Source organism: Rhinolophus sinicus, linkage group LG15, assembly GCF_036562045.2.
Source record: "Rhinolophus sinicus isolate RSC01 linkage group LG15, ASM3656204v1, whole genome shotgun sequence".
NCBI lineage: Eukaryota > Metazoa > Chordata > Mammalia > Chiroptera > Rhinolophidae > Rhinolophus > Rhinolophus sinicus.
The window spans coordinates 28506391-28526276 of NC_133764.1; the positions used below are offsets into that span (position 1 = coordinate 28506391).

Genomic DNA, 19886 nt, shown 5'->3' on the forward strand with positions numbered 1-19886 from the left:
AGCCCACGACCCCAGCTCCCACAGCAACCACAATCAATGATATTTCCCATATATAATCTAGCCACTAGACGCCATTGGGGAGCCAGGTTTTTGAAAGCATTCGCTCACCTGTGTCTCTGGGTTTGGCGCTAATTCCTTAAATAAACCTTTACTTTCTTTGCCGCAGTCTCCTGTTTGTGTTCCTTTTTTGGCTTGGATGCAGCGCAGGCAAGTGGACCCTTTGAATTTGTGGTAGCATCCCTTAATGCTTCCGGGTTGTTTCTGGGATGACTTCAGGCCTACCCCATCTGTGGCCAGAAAATGCCCCCAGGTGGAGAGGCTGTAGGTGAGGGCAGGGACCAATTGCAGGAGACCCCGGGGAAAGCTGGGGGATGTGGGCAGGCCCTGACAGCTTCTCTATATTTGCCCCACCTGCACACACACACGCACACACACACGCACACACGAGTTTTATAACATAACTAAGATCTTACTATATTTACTGATTGTTTTGCTTAACTCTTTTGGAGTAATTTCACATCAATAGATACATTCTCTACCACAGTTGTCAATGGCTGAATAGTATTCCATTGGAAGATACAGCCCCATCAGTCATTTGTTCCTTCTAATTCTGGTTGACATAAACAAAGATGTGAGGAACAAGATGAATCTTCCTAAAACATGGCTGTGCACACATCGCCCCCTTATTTCTCTCCTGCTCAAAACCCACCAAGAGCTCTCCATTAACCACATGACAAAGACTAATTCCATAACTTGGCTGTCGAGTCTGACCGGTGTCTGTCTGCTGGAATTTTTCTCGACCCAGCTCCTTCAGTACAGCCAGTTTGACCCTGGATCATTACAGGGCCTGTCCATGCCTGCACCTGTGCCCTTGCTCAGGCTGTGTCCCCAGCCTTGGCTGCCCTCTCCCTCTCACACTGCTTGGCCCCATCCCAAGGGATTCCACCTCCCTCAGAACTCCACCCCTCAGTGAGGGAGTCTGCTTGTCTTCATGATCTCTTATTGTATGTTTCACCCATGGGGCACTTTGCACAGTCTTGTATTTATGCTCTCGTTGCATGGGTGTGTTTTCAGTTCCCAACCATGCTGGAACCAGTGAGGATACACTATTGTGTCTCGGTGTTCAGAAAGGTGCCTTGCACACACAGGCACCTCCTCCGTGGAGGTAGCTGATGGTGAGCACAGGGCTTGGTTTCATCTTTCTCCCTGGATGAGGGTGGAGATGAAAAGACGAACCCTGGGTCCTTCCCACTCCTCAAAGGCCAGAGTGCTGGATCTCAGCTTGTTGATGGTTGTTGAAGCTGTAAGTCCCACAAGGACAGCTAGTGTACTTCCCACAGGCCCCCGCCCCTGGAGACAGGGCCTAAGGCTCAAAGGAGGAGGTGGGAATGGTTCTTCTGATTTTAGATACTAAGACTGCCAGGAACAAAAGTGGAGGGTGGGGGAAGGGCAACTCAGGGGGTGCTAATCCCAGCTTCCTGTCCGGATTTTCCTTGACTGCTGCTCAGGGTCTGTCTTAGGATGTTCACAGCTCCCAAAATAGATCTCTGCCCTCACCTGTTCGTAAGCAAAGAAGACCTTGATAACTTCCTGTCAAAGAATGCATGCTTGGTCATTTTTCCAGGATGAGGAACAATATGAGGCACTGCTGCTAAACTCCCCAGGTTTCTCCACCTCTGACCAGCAGTGGCTCACCTTGACCAGGGACCAAGCAACTACAAAGCAGGGAGTCAAGGGGCTAGCCACCTGCTTCTGGCCACCCCCCAGCCTTTTCTCTGAACTTGGTTGGTGTTTCCTTCCATGGTCTGCTCCAGAAACTACCCTTGGCTGGCAGGACGGCCCTGTCTCAGAGTGGCAGAGAGCAGATCCTCTGCCATTCTCACTCACCTGCCCCTCTCCTCTGGCCTGCTCCTACAGAATTCTCTATTCCTACTTAACTCATTATCCCAGTCATTTGAGCTTTGGGACCTGAAAACTTGTCTGAGTTAGGGTCGGCCACCCCAGCCCCTCATTCAACTCAACAAGCGCAGGCCCCCGCGACGTCGGGTATTGTGCGAGTTACCGGGAGGAATGAGCTGTGATACCCAGCCCCGGCGCAGGGGGGTTGGAGGTGGACATTCGGGAGAAAAACTGGCCTCCTGGGGTTTAGGTCCTGGGGAGCCCGAGTCCTCCAAGGTGGAGAGAGGAGAGACCAGAAGGTGGCGACTTAATGCGAACGCTCCAGGCACCTGGAGCCGGGCACCTGCGCATGCGTGAGACACTTTGGCGTCTCCGGTGTCGCCAAGGTAACCCTGACCCGAGGAAGCGGCCATGGCCTCCGGGAGTGGAGGAAACTGGGGTCATCCCCCACCGCAGAGTGCTGCCCCGACGGTGAGGACTGAGCCTGGGAGCAGAGCCTACCTTTACCTGGGAGGCTTGAGGGCAATGGCAGAGTTGGAGAGCCATCCCTGGGGGGGAGGGGGTAGTGATGTGGGGGGGGAGAGGTGGCGAACTCTGGAGGGAGTGGTGAGGATGAGGAAAGCGACCCTAGCCAGAGAGAAGAGACTTGGCACGGAGGCCGTGGGTGCGCAGAGGGATGAACGCGGTCCCTACGGGGTTAGGAAGGCAACTCGCGGGGACGGGGAGAGGGGGCAGGAGAGGGGCGGAGGTTGGATCCCCATCCCTTCTTTTCCTAGACTGACTGAGTCTCCCCTTCCCCCAGCCCTGGGTGACCATCCTGCAGCCCCTCCAGTGGACTGTCCCACCTCCACCTCCGCAGCCGGGTCGTGTCAAAGAAGGTGAGAGACTCCAGGCTCCCTCCCTCTCTGCCCGAGCACAGTGTCTGGGCTTCAGAGCTGCACCTCCCCACCCCTTCGGCGCCCTGGGGCTGGGTGTCGGGGAAAAGGCCGTGGGGGTGGTGGGGACAGAGGGTGTGGGGAGGCCTGGAGTGGGCCCGCTGAACCCCTGCCCCCTAGACCTGCTGGAGCTGATGATGCTCCAGAACGCGCAGATGCACCAGCTGCTGATGAGTCGCCTGGTGGCTGCTGTGCTCAATCCCAGACTGGCCTCCAGCCTCCCTCAGGTGCGTGCACTAGAGGTGGGTCTCTGGGCCCCGCCGCCGGCAGGTCCAGAGGTGGGGACCCATTTGGGGTAGCCTCTTGAGATAAAGGACCAGGCGACAGAATAGCGGGAAGACGCCCAGCATCCATCTGTCTGGCATCTATTATGTGCCAGGTCCCATGTGAGCCTCCACGGGGTGACGGTGGGGGTCCCCAAATCCAGACCACTCAGGTCTTGTTTTCAAGGAGGTGTCCTTGCAGTGTGTCCTCCCACTGGACCACAGGCCCAGCAGAGCAGCACCATTGTACCGTGGGCCTGCAGGGTACCTGGTACTTATTAGGGGCTCAACTGATGTTTGCTGTACAAATGAATGAATAAGTGAATGACTGTGAATACAAGGCAGCTTTGGCTGTGACTGGCACAGGAGAGACACCACCTGTGCGCTCACCTGATTGGGGGATAAGGAAAAGCTCCTTGGAGGAGCAGGTGGCCTTAGAACCAGCCCTTGAAAGCCAGGTAGGATTCTGAAGGTTGGAGGAGGTGAGGGGTATATTCACCATCAGGCTGGCAGGAGCACTGCTGCCCCTCACACCCAGGCCGTCAGGGGGCCCTGGGATGAGTGCCCCACCTCACTGATGGGGCATTGGTGGCTCCAAGCCCGGGGTGAGGCCAGGGGCGGCTTGCTGGACTCCTGCCCCAGCTCTGGAGTCACACCTGGATTCTTCCAGTCCCTGCTCAGCCTCTTATTAGCTGGGTGACCTTAGACAAATTGTTCAAGCTCTTTAAGCCTCAGTTTTCCCACCTGCAAAAGAAGGAATAAATGTCTCCAGAGCGCCTTGCTTGCGTGTAGGAAATGCTCAAACGGTAGCCATTTGATGCTGTGTCTCTGGAGAAACAATTTAGAGCAACGGAGGAGTCGGGGTCGGGAGGTCCCGATCGTGTACCACCATCTCCCTCTCCTTTCTCACACCCTCCAGGGCGACCTGGAGGCTCAGCAGGAGGAGTGTGAGGAGGAAGAGGAGCTGGAAGGCTGGGAGGAAGGGCCTTTGGAGTTCCACCACCACTACCTGCCCTGCCCAGAGCCCACTCTGGGCCCGCTGCTATCCTGGCCAGGGCCTTTCCCTTCCCCTCCCCCACACCAGCCCCACTGGCAGGATGCGTCCAGGACTCAGCACCGCCCTCCCACCAGGAAAAGGGGGGTGTAAGTGATGGGGGGAGGGGGGTTCTGGGGCTGGGGGTGGGAAAGAGATACTTGTGGGTGAAACCCCAGAGGCGATTTCTGATGGCGCTATCTTTTCTTGTCCTCATTTCAGGATAGCTGTGCCACCCCCCCCACCCCCCAGTGCTACAGGGACTGTGGGTGCAGATGTACCCCCAGCTTCAGGTAGGGGCTGGTGGGTGGGTGGGCATCAGGGCCCAGGCCTAGGGATGGGTCAGGAGGCCAGGAGGGTCATATTCCCTTGGGGGGGGGTTACCTCTGTCACCTCTGCAGGCAACTGGCCTGTCCCTTTCCCTTTTTCTCCTTGGGGTCCACTGAGGTAGGAGGGAGTCAAGATGAAGGTGCTATCTCCCCGCAGACTACTATGATGCTGAGAGCCTACCATGAAGACAGATGCTGGCCCAGGGACCCACACCAGCTTCACCGCAAGGCTGGCGACAGCCCTCGAGCCCCCAAGTACCCCTGTATTGCCTGCAGCCACGCCTGGCAGCCCTTCTCCCGCCTCAACACCAAGCAGGCCCTCCCCTCCCAGTGAATCAGTCCCATCTCCACACCACGAAGACCTTGAACACATCTGATCTCTTAAGAGCTTGTTAGAGCATCGTTAAGGGCCTGGAAACCACATGAAAACCCAACGCTGCCACACTGTTTCTTGCCTGGGCCAGGGGAACACCCTAGACCTCCTGCCCTTACCCCTGTCTCTGGGAAGGCCAGGGCTGCAGGGTCTCTGTTTGGCCTAATAATGGAGCAGGAGGTGAGAGGACTGCTTTTGTTGTCCACAGTTCTCTAAAGGCCCAGAGTGATGGGGCAGAGTCCTGAGTGGGAGGGTCCTGGAGCTGATCCAGTTCCCTTCGGGACCCCACCCTCAACCCAGGAAGCTGGCTCTGTTGGCCATGCCCTGTTCCGACGGGGAGTGGCCCAAGTTCCTGGAGGCGCATGTGGGAACAGAAGGTCTCTGCCCTGCTAGGCCAGATGCATTTCTCTAGCCCTCCCGCTGGAGGAAGTTGTCATTCAGGGCCCAATGAGGGTGGGTGTCTGGTGCCTGGGCTGGTCAGCATGGGGGCACCCTAGGCCTGAGCTGGCTGGGGCTCTGGAAGGCCCCTGTGAAGGACTGGGTGGAAGGATGCCGAGGAGACATTCAGGGAGAGAATGTCCAGGCCTGATGGGTCACCTTCCGGCCACTGAGTGTTCTCTCAGGAGTAGACACTGAGGCACAGGGTTAAGTCCAGCTGTTTGTATTCAGACTAGAAAAGGAAATGTTCTCCCAAGTCCTCTGCTGCTTGTCACAGTCCTTCAGCCAGGGCTGGACCACAACCCTGAGGAGCCACACTGAGTTCCAGTGGCTGCCATGGTGGTGGCCACACCGCTCACGCAGCCTGTACCCGGTAGGCCCGTCGCAGGCTCCTCCAAGCTGCTTGCACCCCATAGACGCCTCTCCGCCTCTGATGCCACTGCTGGCCGAAGACAAAGCACAGCAGGACGGATGTCACAAATAAGAATAGTAGCATTGACACCACCGTGATGATGATGACCATCTGGTTGTCCGGCCTGGGCACTGGAGAAGGAAGGGACAGTGGTTAGAAATCCTCTGGTCCTGGGTGCCAGGGCCCAAGGGGGAGTGGAGGCCCACCCCTCCCCCACCCACCCTTGTCTGTCCTACAGTTGCAGAGATAACTGGCGAATGCTGTGTTGTCTAGGGGAAAGGTAAGCGGGGTCCAGGCCACCAGTCAGGACTTTGTGAGACTGTGAAGGCAGGTGTCCCCCTACCACCATCCCCTGGCATCAGCATGTGATTGCTGGACACCATGGCCTGGGCAGTGGCATGGTCCAGGCCAATCCCTCCCTGGGCACAGCTGAGCGAGCTTCTACCAAACTCTCTGGAGAAGGCCTTGGCCATCAAGAGTCAAAGAACAATGGAGCTCCCGGGGACTTTAGGGGTCAGTTAGGTCAAACTTGTCATTGTAGAGAGGAGCCAAGGCCAGAGAGAGGAGGTTGACTTGGTCAAGGGCACACACCTCAGGAATGACCTAACAACTCGTCCAGGTCCACACTGGGGATTTGGATGCTGGGGACTTGGACAGAGCTTTAGGGGAGAGGATGAGGGAACCCTTGGGATTAAGTGTGGGGCCCCTGAGCTGGCAGAGAGTGCACTAAGGTTTTGATTTCCCCCCAGGGGCTAAAAATGAGTGCCCTCTCCTTCTCTCCCTCTGTCCGGGGGGGCTCCCCCTCACCATGGACTTCAAGCATCTGGGGCTCTGAGACTTTCCAAATGAGCCTCTGGCCGAGAGAGTGCAGGTCCAGCTCAGCCATGCAGGAGAAGTTGTGGTTGCCGTCTTCCCTGTGAGCCGTGGTGTTATGTGTGGTTAGGGCCTCTTGGATGCCAGCTGTCGCCCCCTCAAAGGTCTTCTTGTGCAGGGTTCTGTTGCCATGGAGCAGGGTGAGGGTGAGTTTCTCAAGGGGTGCCACATCAGGCACCCTGCACTCAATGGTGAAGGATCCGCCCAAACTCACATAGGTGGGCTGCAGCTTCAGCAGCACTTCCTTTGGAGGGTCTGCAGGGGAGAAAGTGGGGAGGTCTGGCCAGGATGGGGGTGCAATCCCAGCAGACCCACCCAGCCAAGACTATCCCCTGTTACCAGTGTTCTCAGGTCTCTGGCTAGATTTGTAGAAGAAGTAGGCTGGGGCCTGGCCTGCTCTAAAGTGTAAAGAGAGGAAGAAGGAAGCAGTGCATGGGGAAGGATGTATTGGGTGGTAGTTTTACAGACACGATGGTTCCTGGAATGGACAAGAGTGGAGGTGGTCAGGTGTGGACAAAGAGAAGGTCCAGAAACTGTACAGCCAACTAGAAAGACATAAATGTTTGGATCTGCCTCCTTCCTCTCCAGAAATTAAAGACAAAGTTCAAAAATGAAACCGTTGGGTAATTATGCTCAGAGAGACTTAGAAAGGAGTGCTTGTTGGAACTGGGCCAGGAACTGTGCGCTTGTCACATAAGCAGTGGGGCTGGAGTTACCTGCCTTAGTGATGTAGGATCAGGCTCACAGCCGCCTCGATCCCTTTTCAAACAGGGCCCTTGGCGGTGGCCTGGATTCCCCTTTGAACTAGAATACCTTGCCTCCATCACCCCAGGATATGTTGGATTTGGGACACTTTGCTATTCATTTGATCCACTGATGTCACAGTGGGGAGGACCCCCAGTGATACCCTTGGTGCTGAGATGTTGAGAGAATCCTGGCCTATCCAGAAGGTCCTCATGGCTCCTGGGCAGATGTGTGTGTGTGATGGTCCCACATTTGCCAAGGGCTCTCAGGAGAAGATAAAAACACCTGGTGGCTCCTCAACTGTCTCTCAAAGAGGTGAAGGGACCACTGGGGAGCATGCCAGCCCTCCTGACTGTGTCCTGCTACTCATCCCAGGGATGTCCCAGTGATGGGGCCGTCACTGAGCTGGGAGGAGACTGAGCCCCACATGGGAAAGGACTTTTAGATTTGTTTCAACTTTGCTTGGATCGCCCTTCTCTGAGCAAGCCTCAAAACCAGGGTTGCCAGCAGGTTCAAGGCGGCCAGTGAAGAGTATGAGCAGATTCTGAGGCCATGGCCTGGGTCCTGTTCCTTGTCACCCCAGGAGCCCAGGGAGGTGGGGGCCATGACAGAAGCGCCCAGGGGCAGTAACAGAATAGCTTTGCATCCATTCAGTAGACACAGGCTCTGCCCTGGGGGAGGGGCCCTGGAGCACTCACAGAACACACTGACGTTGGCAGTCTTGGTCATCTGTTCCCCGCAGCAGGTGAAGTAGCAATGCATGACTGTGTTCTGGGAGACGTTGGAGACTAAGAACTGCTTCCACTGAGCTTCTTCATGCAGCAGTTCCTTGCTTAGGGTGGTCTCCAGACCACCGGCCTCAGGCTGGGGACAGCTGGTACTACAATTGATCTTCTGGGACTCTCCATACTTCACCACTACCTGCTTTGGGTCTATGGATATCTCGAATGCCTTCTCCCCAGACCCTGGAAGACCAGAAACACTGGGCAGCAAATGTTCCTGCCGCCCCGGCCAGTGGAAGTGCCCACCACTGGCAGTCTGATCAAGGGGGAGGGGCCCAAGAAGAAAGGCCAGGGATGGTTCCTCAGCTCCTTGACCCTGGACCCTTGCTCAGGCTTTACTGTCTTGCATCTAGACTGAGGAGGCTGCCCCTGGGCTGCCTCCCTGCCTCTGGTTGCCCTTCCTCCAGCCCATCACTTCCAGATTGTCTCATGCATGTCTTCTATCCCCACGAAGAGGGTTCCTACTCGACCTTCAAGGCCCAGCCTTAATGTGTCCTCTTCTATGAAGGCCGCTCTAAGATGGAGGTGCACTGTGTCTTCTGAGCCCCTGTCGCCCTGGGGTCGACCCTTCCCTCCCTCCTTTCCTTTCTTCCTCAAATACTTTCTGAACACGTGCTATGTGCCAGGCACTGTCCTAGGCTCTGCAATAGTGAACAAAGCAGACCAAACCCTGCCTTTGCAGAGCTCACATTCTGGTGAAGGAGACAGACAATAATAAGCGAGTGAAGTATCCAGCCTATCAGATGGTGGTGAGTGCCTGGGCAAGGACAGAGAGAGTGTGGTGGGTTTGCCATTTTCAACAGTGTGGTCAGCACAGGGCTCACTGAAATAATGACATCTGAGCAAAGACTGGAGGGTGGTGGAGATGAGCCCTGCAGACACCTGGGGGAGAGAGTTCGGGGAGAGGGAACTGCCAGCTCAGACACCCTGGGTCAGGAGTGTGCTTGTGTTTAAGGAACACCTCAGTGAGGGGAGGAGGTCAGAAAGGAAGTGGTACCACCTTGCAAATGACCCCTTGTACTATTTCTGCTGACTCTTCCTTAGCAGTTTTGGAACTTCTAGAAGGCAGGGTCCTGTTTCCCATTGTGCTTAGCCCTGTGTGACAGACATTCAGGAACTCTGACTTGTGACGCTGGAGCCCTCAGCACTCACCTTGCACTCAGCAATGACCAGGAAGGTTGTCTATCCTAACAGCTGGGCCCAGCCTGTGTGCTGAGCTAGCACTACACCCACATGCCTCACAGCCCTCAGATCGTCATATATATCAAAGTGGCAAGACAGGGGCTTTGCAGGTAGATAGAGCTAGATTTGAATCCTGAGTTCACCATGTACCAGCTATGTGACCTTAGGCGAGTTGCTTTTTCTCTCCGAGCCTCAGTTTCTTCATATTTGAAATGGGCTAGTAATCTCTTTCCCACAGTGTTGGTGTGAAAGTTCAATGGGATAGTGCTTTAAAAGCACATGGCAGGTTGTCCAAAACAAGAATGCTTGGCACATGGTGGCATTTTCCATCACAGTCCCCTTAACCCACTGGAAACGGTTTCATTTTCACTCTAAGGATAGCCAGAGGGTGAGGCCCTCTGCTGTCCCCCGTTGTTCCCTAGGCCACATCTGAAGAGCAGCTAGGGCATGCCCTTACCTTCTCTTGAACCCTAGCATCCCTTCACCTCCTGAGGCCCCCACCCAGCCCACCATTTATCCTCTACAACCTGCCACATGCACACACCATGAAGCTATGGGGCCTGTTCAGCCTGTTGTCCAAAAGGCCAGGACCCCAACCCAATGCCCAGGGTCACGGGGAAGCCAGGCTGGCACAATATCCATGGCAGGTGGCTACTGTTTTCAAAGTCTTGGAGACTTTGGGGCCAGCACCCCCTCCCCCACCTAGCGTCAGGAGAGCAGGTGGCCACCCTCTGGGCTGGCACCTGCCACATCAGTAACCCCAGGCACTGGCTCACCTGGGCAGCAGAGCAGGGTGAGAAGGGCCACAGGCAGGCCCCAGCAACCAAAAGGGGCCATCTCCAGTAGCGTCCACAGGCTCGTGGGGAAGAGCCGAGGGTTGCCTGGAAAAAGACGGAGGGCGCAGGTCAGGGAGGGAGTGGTGGCCTGGAACCACAGCCCAGGACCTCCCACCTAATGGGAGCTGATGACCGCATTTCCTCTCATTGTATGAGCCGTGCTCAGAAAGCCTGGGAAGGCGGGCCTCCCGGGGCTGCAGGCCTGCAGGAACCCAGGCAGAGGAATCCGGAAAGCTGCTGCTAGGCAAAGCCATGACCTGATCTTCCAAGCATGCTCCTGTGCAGGGGCGGGGTGGTGGTGAGGAGTGTCCCGGTGGGGACAGACATATGCATGTGTGTGAGTGACATGCATACACACAGGATTCTGCTATGCTGTGTGGGCACACATGGTAGTGATGCCTATAAGTCCCGGATCTGGGGAACCCCAAATCTCATAGGACACACTGTTGGGATCCTCTCCGGGAAGAGAATATCTGAAGTCAGGACCTGTCCAGAACAGGGGTAGAACTGGGCTTTTCTAGGGACTGGGCAGGAATTGGAGGTGCTCTGGCTACTGCCCAGCACAAGTCTACTTAAACCTTAGCACCCTGCTCAGCTTTCAACCTCAACCTGTCTCTGACTCAGTTGACACAGGGACAAATTCAGACCCACAGCCTCAGGAAATGCCTCCATAATAGTCTCCAGCAACCCAGACACAGGCACAGGTAATGGGGGTCAGTCTGGCTATAGTCCAAATCCCAGCCTCCATTTCCAGGTTGGGGATTTGGCTTTTGGGGTCTTCCACAACCCACTCCAGGCAGGGAGCCTTGGTTTAGGGGGTTATTGCCTGACAAGTTGCGCTGTGTTTCTAGAAGGCTTTGTTACCTGTTGCGGGGATCCCCAGAAGCAGGTGAGAGGGTGGGGAAGCCCTTGCCCGGAGGCTTTTGATCCTGACACATCCAGCCTTCTAATACTCGTTACAGCTCGAAGCCCCTGGGATCAGCGGGGCCTAGGAGAGGGAGGAGGGGAGCGGGGTTTCTAGCTTTCCCAGAGGCACCCCAGATGGGGCCTTTCCAAAGGGACGTCCCAGCATTTCTAAGGCTCAGGCCAACCTGGCTCCTGGGTTGGGAGGGCAGGGTGAGGTCATGGCTTTCTCTTTGGCTGCTGAGGCCAAATAAACGTTATTAGGAATGCAAATGGGAACATAACTAACAGATTAAAAAGGAGACTTTACAAATTCATAGAAACAGAAAGTAAGGATGGTGGTTGCCATAGGCTGGGGGGAGGGGAAACGGGGAGTTGTTTAATGGGTAGTTTCCATTTCATATGTTCTAGAGATTGGTTGCAAAACCATGTAGTTAACACAACTACTGCTATCAGACTAAAAAGACTTTTAAGACAAAAATATGAGGAATAGAATGAGTACCTAAATTAAGAGTGAGTTCACCAGGAAGTTATAATAGTTCTTAACTTGTAAACATCTGGCTTCAAAGAACTACAAAGAGAAAAAAACCACCAACATGGCAAGAAATTTTAATACACATCTCTCAACTATGAATAATGAAGCAGACAAAAAAATGGTTAAGATGGTATATTTTATGTTATGTGTATTTTGTCACAATTTTAAAAAAGACTGTAAATAATTTATGCCAAGAAATATGAAACAAAGTAGACCAAATACGAGAAAAAATAAAATTTACCAAACTTGATTTGAAAAGAAATAAAAAGACCAAAGAGTTCTATAGCTATTTAAAAAAATTGAATCAGTAATTAAAAATCTTCCCACAAAGAAATACCAGGTCCAGACAGTTTTACAGAAACTTAAGTAGAGAAAATTCTAATTTTATAAAAACTCTTTCTGAGAATGGAAAATACAGGAACACTCTCTAATTCTTTCTGAGGCCAGTGCAACTTTCATAACAAAATGAGACAAGTATAGGATGAGAAAGAAAAATTAGAAGCCAGTCTCACTCATGAATATAGAGGCAACAAATATAAGAAAAGTACTAGCAAACCAAACCTAGCAGTGTATAAAAAATATAAGACAGCACATCCAAGTGGAGCTTATCTTTGGTATGCAAAGGTGGTTTAACTATAGAGAAACCTATAAATATTGTTTATTACGTTGGTAATAGTAAACTTGGGTGCTCTATGTCACATCGTTTCTACCCTCTTCTAATATCAGCTGTACCTACAGTGGATAATTTCACGCAAGCTAGACTTACTTTATATTGCCAGGGTTCCATCTCAAGTTTATACCAGGTTGCTTTTTGCTTTTTGCCTTACGGTCTTCTTCAGTGCTAGTGTTTCCCAGATGTGTGGGAAAATACCCCAGTTTTGAGGGGACAGGAGCTGCGGATATGGGCTGCGGATATGGGCTCCAGCCTCCTCCTTTCCAGTGGGCAATTCTGGGTGGTATCTTGTAGGCTTATCAGAGGTCCCAACAGAATTGAGTACCCTTGCCTACAGCTGCGTCATCAATCACGCTCCTTTAAATTGGCTTTTCCCCTTTCCCTGTTTCAGTCTCCCTGCTCCTTTTCTCTTTGCTTCCTGGAACCACCTGCCAAATAACCTACCTGAACCTTAGTCCTTGCTCCAGGCTCTGCTTCTGAAGGCATTCAAACAAAAAACTTCTATCAACAGATTTAAGAAGAAAAAACATACGATCATCTCCACAGATCCAGAAAAAAAGAATTGACATTTGACACCCTTTCATGATTGTCATGCAGGGAGGCATGCGGGGTCTCTGGTCCCGCTCCCCACATAAGAACGCAGGACATGGTGAGGCCAAAAAGGAACACCCACGGAGCCACAGGTAGGGGAGTCATACCACTGTATTCTCGCTGGCACCTGGGTTGGAGACACAGGAAGCAGGAGCCACACGATCTGCAATCTGCCGTCCACTTCTCTAACAACCAACCTCACTTGCTAGCTGCAATCCCCTCTTACTAGCTCAGCCACCATCTTCTTGCTAGCCCTCATTTTCTGCTAGTGTAGCCACAAGCAGTTATATTAGTGGCCAACGGCTCACTGGTTACAGCTGACGGCCAACTAGCCACAGTTGATGGCCATCCAATCACAGTTGATGGCTATTTACTACCTGAGCCAGCACCTTTCCACGTGAGGCTGAGAGCCTGGAAACTGCACTCCTGGCTCTGTCCCCACAATGATAAAGCTCTTAGTAAATTAGAAGGAACCGTCCTTAAACTGGTAAAGAGAGCTTAGAAAAAGCTTACACATATGTATCATTTTTAATGAGTAAATTTTGGAAGCATTGTCTTCAAAATCAGGAACCAGACAAGGATGCCCAGTACCTCTGCTTCTATTATATTTAACATGGTACCAGAGGTCCTGGACAGTGCAGAAAAAGAAAAAGAAATTAAAGGCCTAAGGATGGGTAAAGAACAAAACCATCAGTATTTTCATATGATGTGATTACTTTGGTAGAAAATCTAAAAGAATGATCAGACAAGTGACTCAGAATAATAAGAGATTTTTAGGAAGGCTGCTAGCTATAAAATCAATGGCCCCAAATAAGTTACTTTTGTGTATAGCAGTAACATACAAAAGTATAATTAGAAAACCACACCATTTATAATAGCACACAAATAGGAACAAATCTAGCAAAACATATATAATACCTGTAGTAGGAAGTTATAAAACCTACTGAAAGACATTAAATACAATCTAAATAAGTGGAGAGATAGCCCATGCTCGTAAATAGGAGACTCAATACTATAAAGATTCAATACTATAAATTCTCCCTTTGCTGAGCTACAAATTCAGTACAATTCTAATGAATCCCAATATGATTTTCCATGAAAATTGAAAGCTGATTTTAAAACTTATATGGAAGAGCAAAAGGACCAAGATACCCCTAAAGAATAATAAGGTGAGAGTATTTGCTCTATTAGATATTAAGATTTATTATAAAATATGGTATTAGTGTAGATGTAGGCAAACTAACCAATGGAACAGAATAAAAAGTTCAAAAATAATTTGTATAAAACTTTGACACATGTCAAAGGCAGCATTATAGATTATTGGGTGAAAGAAGGTCTCTTAAATAAATGATACTTGATAAACTGGTTAACTATAGGGAGAAAAAAAAGTGGTGGGGGGAGGGAATATATCCCGACCTCATACCAAATGTAGAAGTCAAGTCCATCTAGATTAAGGACATATATGTGAAAGAACACTTTACAAACTTTTATAAGAAAATATAGTATTTTGTCCTTGGGGCAGGGAAGGATTTCTTAAACAAGATCCCAAAATCACCAATCATAAAATAAACGACTGACAGCTTTATTACATTAAAGACACATACGAACATTTCAGAGAAAAGAAAACATGTCTAAACAAATGAAAAGATGATTTAACTCAATAGTAGCCAGGGAAATTTAAATTAAAACCACCATGGGATACCATTTTATATCTACCAGATTGGCAAAAGTTAAAAAGAAATCTAACAAGAACCAAATGTTGGAGAGGTTGTAGGTCAATGGGAACTCTTATAATTGCTGGTGAGAGGGTATATTAGTTGTCTGGGAGATAATCAGACATTATCTTGTAAAGCTGAATGAATATTCTTATACCCTATAACCCACAATTCCTTTCTTAGATATATGCCTTAGAGAAACCAGGAGACAGGTCCTATGCTTACCTCCTACTATCTGTATGACTTTGAGCAAGTAACTTAATTTCTTTGTGCCTCAGTTTCCTCTTCTGTAATATGGGATCAATAATAGTACCTTCCTCACAGGGTTGTGTGGATTAAACAAATCACAAGGGCTAATATTTTTAAGTATTTAAAACAGTGCCTAGCACACAGTAAATGTTACATAACTGTTTCATAAAATAAAAATAGGCATGCATTTATGATAAAGCATTAAAAAAATCAAGAAAACAATAAATACACAATTTGGGAGGGTGGTTACGTCTGGGTGGGAAGTGAGTAGCACAAAAGTAGATGCAAGATTTAGTGATGTTTCTACAGCACAGGGAATCTAGTTAATGGTATTGTAACAGCTAGCTATGTACGGTGTCAGGTAGGTGGTAGACTTGTTCGGGTTACCACTTCGTGAGGTGTGTAAATGTCTAATCATTATGTTGTTTTGTATACCTGAATCTAATAATGAAAAAATGTAAAAAAAAAAAAAAAAAGATTTAGTGAATTTCATGCTTGTGTTGAGTGGTGGGTTCAGGGCTGTTCATGATATTGTCATGTTGTATATATAATGTACACATATGTCACATATTAAATTTTACAGAAAGAATACAAAGGGAAAAGAGAAAGTCCTACATGCCTATAAAGAAGAGGAAGCTGCATGGGAACGTAAGCTGTAGGTCAGGAAAGTTCCCCTCAGAGGATTTCACTGAGTGAGAGTCATCATGAATGAGCACCAGATGCAATCCCCAGAGGTAGGGGGTCCCTTCCCCTACATATCAGCTCCAGTCCAACTAAGATGGCCCAGGTCACACCCATGTAGGCCCATGGATAAAAAAGGCAGCTCCACACTTCTAAATTTGTCCCTGGACAACAGAGCAAGAGGAAGCAGGAAGCCAAAAACAGGAAATAACCATGAAAACAAGACCCATGGACTCAGAGACAGCAGATAGGAGCTTCATGCAGCTGGGAACAGCCAGCCAGAAGGAACTCCGGAATCTCTGACCTTGGTGCTTCCGAGAGGCCCAGTTAGGGGAAGGCTAGAACTCAGGCCTTGACACTCAGTCCCAAACCCTTTCCACTCTGCCAAGAGGGATGTGAGAAGAGTGACCTTACCTGTCATCTGCTAAATGGAGTGATTGTGATGGGGAGGGAGGGGTGGCCAGGGGTCCAGCACACCTTGAGAGGTGAAAGCTGGATGAGAAACTCGTGCTGCAGCTGCTCTCAGGTTATGCATGTGTTAATTCAAGCTTCTCCCCTTTTCCCCTACTCAGAAGTCACGTGCTTCCTGTGCTAGGTTTTCATCTCAAACTAACCTCATTTACAATTTATGCCCTCCTTTTTTTAAAAAAAGAAAAACGTGTGATAAAATATACACAACAAAATTTTACCATTTTAACCATTCTTAGTGTGCAGTTCAGTGGCATTAGTACATTCACATTGTTGTGCAACCATCACCACCGTCCCTCTCCAGAACTTTTTCATCTTCCCACACTGAAACTCTGCCATTAAGCACTAACTCCCCTCCCCCCAGCTTCTGGCAACCACTGTTCTATTTTCTGTCTATGAACTTGGTTACTCTAGGGACCTCATATAAGTGGGATCCTACTGTATTTGTCCTTTTGTGGCTGGCTTACTTCACTGAGGAAAGGACATCATTGGCCTTAAGGTTCATCCATGTCATTGCGTGTGTCATTTCCTTGCTTTTTAAGGCTGAATAATATTCCATTGTATGGATAAACCACATTTTGTTCATCCATTCATCCGTTGATGGACTTGGGTTGCTTCTACCTTTTGGCTACTGTGAATAACACTGCTATGAATGTGGGTGTGCCATATATCTTCAAGTCCCTACTTGCAATTCTTTGGGGTACATACCCAGTAGTGGAATTGCTGAATCATATGGTAGTTCTATGTCTAATTACTTAGTCAGATCTTTTTACATCTACCAACCTCTCCTAGCAATTAAAAACAAAAACAAAAACAAAAAACAACTACCCTAGCAGAGTGACTTCGTACCAATAGGCAGAAAAATATCAAAGCGGGGTGCAGAGGTGGGTGCTGGGCGGCCAGCTAGGCTTACCCACAGGCAGGGGATCGTGCCCCCAGAGGCCAGCCCCACAGCACATACCATTTAAACTGACTTAGCAAAGTCACAAAATAGATCACGTCAGGGACCAACATGACAGTCAACACCATGAACGCTCAGGATCTGTTGGATTCTAGGACAATCTCTGTTGGTACTTTTGTATTTCAGTTTCTTCACATAAGTTATTTTTGGAGTCTTCCTGTCGTATGCTGGTGTAGGGAAGATGTTGAAGAAAATTTGCCTTCATTGGTTGATGTGAGCTTCTGTCTATTAGCTTTTATCTGTTCCTGTATGTGAGGTGATTTCTGTGTTGTGATCAGGGGTTGAGTAAATTTCCCCTTCGGTCTCATTCTCCTGAGCAGGAGAGATATGAGATGGTGTTTGCTGTTCTTCTGTCTGTGCTGTGAGGTGATGGTTAGCTTAGGGTTAAAGAAATTCTTGATCAGGGGTTGGTTGAGAGAATTCCCTCTTTGTTCTGTTTCACCCACATCAGCAGATGAAGTGAAGAAGTAGCTAAGTTATATCAGGACGATGTGACAAGCTTGTTGCCAGGTTTTGGAAGACTCTGAGCTGATGGTCCCAAATAAGAACAGTAGATATTGCTTGTCCGGATGAACTAGCCCTTCAGCTGGATACGTAATATATTTCCCCACATGATGCTGATGTTTCTGGTAGTGGGACCACGCTCTATTAGCAAGAATGAGAACTTGTTCTTAATTTAAATACAGTCAAAGTAATCACAACTACAAGTAGAAACCAGAGATTTGGAGTGGAAACTCCTCTGGGAGGAATAAATGTTGTGATTTGTAAAACAGGCCCTTGGAGGGCTAGCATTTCATAGGGGGGGCTGTAGGCTTATTGGCCGGATGGGGACCAGACTGAGTGACAGACACTGTGGGGTCAGGCTGAGGTAGTGGAGTTACAAGGACCTGTGTTTGAATCTCTGCTCAGCTTCTTGCTGGCTGTGTGACCTTGGTCAAGTTGCTTAACTTCTCTGAACTTCAGTTTTCTCATCTGTAAAATGGGGTCACAATAAGGTAATAGCCAACATTTCTGTCATGCTTACTATGCATGCATATTGAGTTGAGTAGTTGATGAGTAGTAATTGAGCAGGCACGCAGCCGCACGGGGCTAAGCAGAGACTAGGGTGGGATCGTAATTTTAAGGATGAAGCTCGAAGGCCTTCTCATCCACCTCAGAGTCCCCCTTGACGGGCTTCTGGGAAGAATAAACGTTGTGACTTGTAAAACATTGACTCAGAGCTTGATACACAGTAAGCACTCAACCAAGTTCATGGTGGTTGTTACTGCTGGTGCCTAGACACGCACGTACCTGTGTCCTGGTAGGCTGTGCTCAAGGACACCCTAGTATGCGTCTTGACTATTGAATGAATCCACAGAATGTCAGACCCCAAGATCATCCGCATCCAAGGAGGAGCCTGTGAATAATGTTGTATATTAATCCCTGAATGAGAAAAGTTTGTGACTGTGCATTACTTAGAAAACTACCGGCTCATGAAGGACTTGAGTTGTTTATAAAACCAAGCCCTTTGGCCTAATTCTTGGATCCCAGCCTCATCTCCTATGGAGCCACCCTGTGGAGTGGGGAGGGGGAGCCAGCCATGCCTTTTGACCCAGGTGAACACTGTCCACTGGAGGCCGAGGAGCAAGAGCGGCTGCACGCCGGCGCCATCTTGTGGCCAAAATGAGCCAGCGTCCTGCCACCCGGTCTAAAAAGCACGACAATTATAATACATTCCCTTGGCAGTGTGGCAGCGGTCGATGTCGCATTCCTCTATAATCACAAGTAGGCTGAAAATGAGCTGGGATCCTGAGAGACTGTGTTTAAGAATGGTGATCTATGTAGATGCAGCAAATTTATCTAGAAACATCCAACAGCCAAAGAGCTGAGGGAGGGAGCGGCTGAGAGGGTCTCTCACAGAAGGGAGAGTGCCTTCTCTCTGGAAAACGTGGATGACAAGGTAGCCAGCTTCCCTTTTCTTCCTTTAACCTCTACTGTAAAGGGGAGAATAAACTGAGATGCTTTACTAGGAAAGCAGATGGGAAATCAAACTGTCTCCTTAGGAAAGATGCTAAAGGCAGGCCCTTGGGTTGTTAAAGCAAAGGCAAAACCCAAGAGATATATGAGGTTATTTGTGTGTGTGTGTGTGTGTGTGTGTGTGTGTGTGTGTGTGTGTGTGTATGTGTGTGTGTGTGTGGGGCGGGGGTTCTTTTTTTTTTTAACTGTGAAGCTCTTCTCTTTTGGGGCCTGAATGTAGATTAAGAAATATTTAAGTATAGTTACAGATTAGTTTTTAAACATTAATTAGACACTACCAGGTGTTTATGAGTTGTAAATGGTTCTACTTGTATATTCTTTCTGTAAATATAACCATTAGAGTATGTGTCCAGACCCAGCAGTGGTGATGGGGCCTCATCACATTAGTTCTGGGACTTGAATCAGGCCTTCCTCCCCCCATCCACCCACCCACCCCCCGCTCCCCTCTGCACAGCTTCTCCAGCCGGAGTGGAGGCCATCCAGCCAGGCCAGGTTCTGTCCAAACAATGGAGAACTGTCTCAGTTCCTCTGTTGGTGTAGAAAATGGCCTGGGCAGTTGACAAAGTCAAGGGACCTCCTGGGGTCACTTCTCTCTTCTGAGTTACTTCCCATATGTTCCAGTCAGAATCAGAAAGCAAGTGAATCCATCCAAGTTGCAAGTCCTGGGCCTCCTCAATCTGAGGTACACAGCTGCTTGGTTCCTACCGGCTCCTGAGTTGTCCCCCATATTCAGGTCAGTGCTTCCCTAGGCTCAAAGTCTCCTATTTGCCCTTGGAAACCTGTGTTACTGGAAAGACATTTGCCCACGTCCCTCATCCTCCCCATCTCAAGGCCATTCTCTCACGTGGGACTCACGGACAACTTGGCTCTGTCTTCCTACCCACTCCTCACTCTCTGATATCTGCTATCATCCTGGGCACCCCAGAGTCCACCAGGACCAGCTACACCAGAGCCTGCCACTCACTTCCTCAATGACAGAAGTCTCTACCTGCACC

At 49.8% G+C, this 19886-nt stretch overlaps 2 protein-coding genes across 3 annotated transcripts; one reads left to right on the plus strand and one right to left on the minus strand.

Moving 5' to 3' along the window:
• The first annotated feature begins 2271 nt into the window (after positions 1–2271).
• Positions 2272–7166, plus strand: PRR29 (proline rich 29). The gene is made up of 6 exons (XM_019733032.2): positions 2272–2370; positions 2702–2777; positions 2955–3061; positions 4017–4240; positions 4353–4423; positions 4617–7166. The coding sequence occupies exons 1-6, from the start codon at positions 2311–2313 to the stop codon at positions 4643–4645; spliced, it is 567 nt and encodes a 188-aa protein (XP_019588591.2). The 5' UTR covers positions 2272–2310; the 3' UTR covers positions 4646–7166.
• ICAM2 (intercellular adhesion molecule 2) lies at positions 5478–18268 on the minus strand. 2 transcript variants are annotated; one of them, XM_074319621.1, is made up of 5 exons: positions 18166–18268; positions 10040–10144; positions 7998–8264; positions 6490–6810; positions 5478–5813 (listed from the first exon to the last, which is right to left on the minus strand). In XM_074319621.1, the coding sequence occupies exons 1-5, from the start codon at positions 18257–18259 to the stop codon at positions 5626–5628; spliced, it is 975 nt and encodes a 324-aa protein (XP_074175722.1). In that variant the 5' UTR covers positions 18260–18268; the 3' UTR covers positions 5478–5625. The 2 variants fall into 2 exon arrangements, with proteins under 2 accessions (XP_074175722.1, XP_019588590.1); XM_019733031.2 differs by lacking the exon at positions 18166–18268 and adding an exon at positions 15861–16015.
• Positions 18269–19886: the final 1618 nt, after the last annotated feature.